Source organism: Littorina saxatilis, linkage group LG17 (genome assembly GCF_037325665.1).
Source record: "Littorina saxatilis isolate snail1 linkage group LG17, US_GU_Lsax_2.0, whole genome shotgun sequence".
Taxonomy (NCBI): domain Eukaryota; kingdom Metazoa; phylum Mollusca; class Gastropoda; order Littorinimorpha; family Littorinidae; genus Littorina; species Littorina saxatilis.
In genome coordinates, this window is record NC_090261.1 from 14,972,005 (window position 1) to 14,978,461 (window position 6,457).

Here is a 6,457-nt window from a genome sequence, read left to right on the forward strand (position 1 = left end):
TGAATGTCGCGTATGTGGCTATAAAGAATTAGTATTTGTGCCTGTATGTGAAAACGGACACTGCATTTGAAAAATCCAGGCTAAGAGTATATCTTATACTGATCCACAAGATATATTCATTAGGCTACATAAAACCGATGTTATTTCAAAAGAAAAAAAGTGTTCCAGTAAGTCTTCTTCAACGTGTGGTAACGATGCGAGACACCTGAATCGGTCAACAACACAGAATATCTTTTGAAAATATTCGTTGCACATGCTTCCATTTCAGTTTCGGACATTCTCGACAGGACACGTCGAAACTTTTGTTCAGAATTTTAATTTTTCACATCTATATATTGGCATTTTTTTTTAATCAACAAAGGATATATACAAGCTGCCATGTATACCGATGCGAAGGAATTAGGCTACTACATTCAGAAAAACGCTGCCTCTTTATAAACTAATCGGATGGAACGAGAGGTGTTGTGACGCTAATCGGGGTCTGGCTTTACACAACTGTGTCTTGATCGAAAGCTGCTTTTCTACAAGGTGAAAGGTGCAGACATGTGAATTACATTTTGCATCGGTCTTGCGGCCTTAACGTATAAAGTCATTCATTAATAATCTCATGTCACGTTCGTCTCGTCAGTCTTCTTCTTCTTCTTCTTCGTTCATGGGCTTAGACTCCCACGTTCACTCATTTTAGCACGAGTGAATTTTTAAGTGTATGACCGTTTTTACCCCGCCATTCAGGCAGCATACGCCGATTTCGGGGGAGTCTCGTCAGTGCTTCCCGTGTCCGTAGATGCGGATTAATGTTGAAAAACAATAGCCAAGGCCTTTCTGCTTTCTTCGTCGTCTGCAAAGTGCAGGATGCAAATTCACAACTATGCCCGTAACAGCGCTCCTTAATTGAGCCCGAAGTCGACTTCGCGAAGGCTTTATTTTACCGAAAACTCAGTGCTAAAGCTCCGTGCGACCAGCTTGGCGAAGGCTTTATTTTACCGAAAACTCAGTGCTAAAGCTCCGTGCGACCAGCTTGGCGAAGGCTTTATTTTACCGAAAACTCAGTACTAAAGCTCCGTGCGACCAGCTTCGCGAAGAAAACGACGTGTGAGCAGACGCTCGAGCATCAAAACCACTGCAGCCACGAGCACACCCAGGGCGGCCATGATAAAAGCTGTCTTGACCAGTTCCACAGATACTGGCATCACTCGGTTCTCGCTGTCCTGGCAACTCGACTCCTGTGGGAACCACTCGCGCTTCAGGTAGTCCAGGAGTCCTTGCTCTGTGGCTCTGGCCAGCCTGGAAAGAGACCTATACTGACCATGTGCATGTAGGCTATATTTAGATGTGCGCAAATAGAGCGTCTGAGACAAGGGATGAGGTGCACGAAGCAAAACTGGGTGCCACCCAATTGGGTGGAAACAAGCCACGGGTTCTGATTGGTTGCAATCGTAACAAATCTCAATTTCAACAAATCCGACCCCGCGGCTGCGTGACACCCATTTGGGCGGCACCCAGTTTTGCTCCGTGCACCTCATGCCAGGAGTCGTAACATCTTCGGGTGACAGTGGGCGGCGAGTCTCGATGTGATCCCAGACACTATGTATGAGCTGTGTGTTTACATCAAAAGTGAGACAAATTATGTGGCAAGCGAAAAGTTTATCTACCCTTTCTCCCCCCCCCCCACACACTGCACACAATACACAGCTACGTACGCACGTATGCATACTCGCACACACAGACCCACACAAGCAAACACACATCATAACAACCCCTTTCGGCAACCCCCCGCCACACACAACCACACACACAAACATCATAACACCACCCCTTTCAGCACCCCCCCGCCACACAAAACCACACACACACACACAACCCAACACACAACCACACACACAACCACACAACCACACACACACAACTACAAACATCATAACACCACTCCTTTGAGCAACCCCCCGCCACACAAAAACACACCCACCCACACACACAAACCACACACCATACATCATAACACGTAGGCCTACCACCCCTTTCCGCAACCCCCCGCCACACACAACCACACACACAACCACAACCACACACACACATGCACTTCAGGCATGGCTATCCATTTATGGCCTCCAGTACAAACCAGAACTCACACGTGGTTAAACAGGGCGGTGTAGGGAGAATCTTTCTGCAGGTGAATGGCGAAGGTGTCTTGGGACAGTCTCTCCTTGACCACAGTCATCCTGCAATGCTTTCTTTTCTGGACTCTGTAAAAGACGGCAGACGTCACCTGGACAAAATTGCCCGCCAACAACTCGGACACGGGCTCCTCGCCTGTCCGTTCGGCACGCTCGTAGTACAGCTGGTAGTCCGAGAGGTTTGACGTCTGCCCAAGTCAACGAGTGTTGTGAAAGTGACCCGAACCAACCTTGAGATATCACCACCATCACTACATTTTGCTCGAACTTTGGGTCTTCTTTTAAAGTGCCCTATACATGACAGTGTAATATGTCAGAAGCATAATAAGAGAAGACAATATAACGAAATTTCAATGTCCATTTTCATTATTACACAAAGATGGCACATTTTCTCTTAGCACACCTCACTAAAACACAAAGGTAACAACTTACATAATTTAACAAGAATACAGCAATCAAATCAACAGTTACATAATGATATGTTCAAAACTCTTACAGCAAAAGTATATTCCTGTTGGGTTCCTTTGATAATGCCCCAACGGTAGTCTGTCCTTTGAACCAGCTCACTGAGTGAGTTGAAGGGAACTGGTTGCTTGGTAACCACGGAGTTTGACGTCAGCTTTCCCGTGTAGGCAGCAACCGTTACCAAGCACATCAACATCCAGGCCCATAGTAACACGCGACCACCCCTTGAGACAGCTTCGTGTGCCACGGCTGTAAAATAGAAATGCCATTTGGAAGATGACGAGAAAAATGTTACAACAAGAAAATGAACACATCTAAACTTGACCAAAGTAATATTGCACCGCGTGTTGTATGGGGCGCCATGAGTCCATTAATTCTGCATTGAACATTCTATATGCATAGAATGCTCTGTACACACCCACATACATACGCACACACGCGCACGCGCGTGCGCGCGCGCGTACCCTCGACTCCATCTTAATCCAATTCTTTGGCAATACATACAGCCAATACACATGAGTGAATTTGAATGAATTTGAAAAGTCCTATCGATTACATATTCCGTGCGGGCCATTTCGATTGAGGCCAGTGCGTGGTTTCAACCGCGATATTTTCTTGTCAACCGCGATTTTTTCGTATTTAGGTTGTAGAGACAGATAGGTGTGAGCAGTCAGCACACAAACCTCGACCAATGAGTCCTCCAAGCAACGCCTCAAAGGCCTTCCAAGCCCACGAAGCGATGAAAGCAAGACCTGTTTTCTTCTCTCTAGTGGACGGAAATCGGGCATTCGCTCGAACGAAGTGTATGTCCATAATCGACAGAACAACTGTCATGAGCAGGAAACAGCATCCAAGCAGCAGGTAGACCTGCCAGTGGAAAGGTTTAACGTAGAACGTCCAGCCCGCAGGAGTGGCGTCAGGAAAGGTCGTCATCAGAATGACGTCATCATAGTAGAAGCCTACGGTGTAGTCGGACACTTCGGCTCGCTCAGCGCTCACCGAAAAGCCAGACACAGCCAGGTCAGCCTCCTGGAAAGTGTATTTATTGAACATGAAAAGTAAGACAGCTGATAAGGCCTAAAAAAAAAATAGGTGTGGTTACGGTAACCCGACCTACCCTATTTTTAGGGGCCGATCCTATAACTTTTTATTACATTTGTCAAAAAAAAAAAAAACGAGTGCAAAAAACGAGTGCAAAAAACGAGTGCAAAAAACGCAATGAAAGCGAAAGCGCCCGAGTCGCACACTTATTTCCCTGTCAAGTAGGTTTAATTTGTACACATTAGAAAAAAAAGTAAAAAAAAAAAAAAGTGATTGCCTACCTACCTACCCTATTTTTGTTGGCTATGTTACCGTAACCACACCTATTTTTTTTTTTTGGCCTAATGCGTGATGAACCATTTAGGCAATCACAAATCCAAAGAAATGTCACGATTTCTATGTCCCCTGAATGATTATAATAAAATTACGTCAAAACTGACGTCACTTGCATCTTCAAAACTTGCAGATAAACTCATAGTGACGCACACTGAATCTTCAATCGTCTGTCAAGGTTTTAAAGTCAAGTGCTTTTCATTTAACCGGTTTCTTCATTTTTGTGCTTTTGTTTGTGAGCCTTTCTCTTCTTTCGTTCCCTTTCTCGTTATTGCTCCCCCTCTCTCATACAAGCATTTAGGAACCTACGCTAACAAGATGGCGCGAGCTTGCATTCAAAGTTAGCTTATGCAACGATGGTTCGATGACGTCATCCCGCAATAGTCACATCACAGAAGGAAATGTACACAGGCTGAACGTAGGTCGTAGCCCATTTTAGCTCGACTTATTAGACAGAGAGTCTTGAAGAGAATGAAAATAACAAAGTTTTTAACAGAGTGCAGACCTCAATGATCGTGAGAACGCACAATTTATTGTTTTCTGATGGTTATAACCGGAAGTAGCTTTCGATAATGGGGCAGACAACTCCCGTAAATCAAATTCCTCAAGGCTTACTTCCCTTCTTTGTTGTCGTTGCTGACGAACAGATGTTACTTACGTTCACATGCAGCTATCGAAGCACGTTCAGCAAACCAAATTATAAGACATACACGTAAGATATCAGGTGCTCTTCTGTCATCTGCTCTTCATACTTCATTATTTTGCACGTAAAGCAAACCCTAAATATTACATAAACGAAAAGTAACAGCTGTTCCGAAGTTCGTCAGCCATGAAACTACTCGCGTTGTTAAACTTTTCTCAACTGTGCCTTTTAACATAGATGGGGAATCGAAACGAGGGTCGTGGTGTGTGTGTGTGTGTGTGTGTGTGTGTGTGTGTGTGTGTGTGTGTGTGTGTGTGTATGTGGAGCGATTCAGAGAAAACTACTGGACTGATCTTCATGAAACTTTACACGAGACTTCCTGAGTATCATGATATCCCCAGAACTTTTTTCCTTTTTTCGATAAATGTCTTTGATGACGTCATATCCGGCTTTTTGTGAAAGTTGAGGCCGCACTGTCACGCCCTCATTGTTCGATCAAATGGATTGAAATTTTGGTCAAGCAATCTTCAACAAAGGCCGGACTTTGGTATTGCATATCAGCTTGGCGGCTTAAAAATTAGTTAATGAGTTTGGTCATTAAAAATCTTAGAATTGTAATTAAAACTATTTTTTCATAATACGATCCAAAAATAATTTCATCTTATTTTTCATCATTTTCTGATTCCAAAATCATATAAATATGTTATATTTGCATTAAAAACAAGCTCTGAAATCTAAAATATGAAAATTATGATTAAAATTAAATTTCCGAAATCGATTCAAAAACAATTTCATCTTATTCCTTGTCGGTTCCTGATTCCAAAATCATATAGCTATGTTATGTTTGGATTAAAATCAAGCTCAGAAAGTTAAAAAGAATACAGATACAGAAAAGCGTGCTATCCTGCTCAGCGCAACCACTACCGCACTACACTGACTTTTCCACGAACGGGGGACTAACGATCGATGCTATACGTTTACGGTCTTGGTGAAAAAATGCAGTGCGTTCAGTTTCATTCAGTGAGTTCGACAGCTTGACTAAATGTTGTATTTTCGCCTTACGCGACTTGTTTTCTTTTTCTTTTTTTAAAGGCTTGGCTTAATTGAAGAATTAACAAGGAATTCACCGCAATCATTTGTTCAAATCTATCACTGAAAATTCGATTAAAAGGACAGCTTTAATGAGCAAACAAATTAATTCTTTTTACAAGCTAAAATCCGATACCATTGTGAGGACAGGTCAAAGATTGCCGTTGACCAATATTCCAATCAATTTGGTTAAAACATGAGGTCGTCACTCTGCCGCCTCAACTTTCACTTAAAGCCGGAAGTGATGTCATCAAAGACATTAATCGAAAAAATGAAGAACTTGTATGCAAAGTGTCCAGTAGATTTCTGTGAATCGCCCTGCAGACACCCGCATGTCACAGTACACACACACACACACACAGACACACACAGACAGACACACACAGACACACACACACACACACACACACACACACACACACACACACACACACACAAACCACCCTCGTCTCGATTTCCAGTCTATCTGAAAACATTTAGTCGAAACTTGACTAAAACTTGACTAAATGTAAACTTGAAACGAAGCTAGCACGTGTTAACCAGCTCAGCGTAGCACGTACTAACAGGCGTTACTTTCATGAAATGCACTAAGCTGAAACTGAAAAAAATGACATAACAGCGACATTGTTCCACAGACCTTTCTGTGCAGCATGCCAGTCATGCCAGCCCACGTGCCGTTGGCTAACTTGCTTCCCCAGATTCCGTCGGCTGA

At 43.3% G+C, this 6,457-nt stretch overlaps 1 protein-coding gene and 1 long non-coding RNA gene across 2 annotated transcripts in view; both read right to left on the reverse strand.

The window, feature by feature from the left end:
* Positions 1 to 297: 297 nt before the first annotated feature.
* LOC138952691 (glutamate receptor ionotropic, kainate 4-like) lies at positions 298 to 4,447 on the reverse strand. Its single transcript, XM_070324390.1, has 5 exons — positions 4,421 to 4,447; positions 3,323 to 3,668; positions 2,671 to 2,888; positions 2,130 to 2,362; positions 298 to 1,284 (listed from the first exon to the last, which is right to left on the reverse strand). The coding sequence occupies exons 1-5, from the start codon at positions 4,445 to 4,447 to the stop codon at positions 1,053 to 1,055; spliced, it is 1,056 nt and encodes a 351-aa protein (XP_070180491.1). The 3' UTR covers positions 298 to 1,052.
* Positions 4,448 to 6,381: 1,934 nt separating this feature from the next.
* LOC138953476 (uncharacterized) overlaps positions 6,382 to 6,457 on the reverse strand; it is a 1,422-nt gene continuing 1,346 nt past the window's right edge. The window contains exon 3 of the long non-coding RNA XR_011451538.1: positions 6,382 to 6,457. This exon is cut by the window's right edge and continues 16 nt beyond it. This is a non-coding gene — a long non-coding RNA (uncharacterized lncRNA).

Coding starts and splice junctions, on each gene's coding strand:
- LOC138952691 (XM_070324390.1), bottom strand. CDS start 4,447: ATGGGCTACGACCTACGTTCAGCCTGT. Junction 2,363..2,670: donor AACAGGAATATACTTTTGCT/GTAAGAGTTTTG, acceptor TGACTTGGGCAG/ACGTCAAACCTCTCGGACTA. Junction 1,285..2,129: donor ACCGCCCTGTTTAACCACGT/GTGAGTTCTGGT, acceptor GTCTCTTTCCAG/GCTGGCCAGAGCCACAGAGC.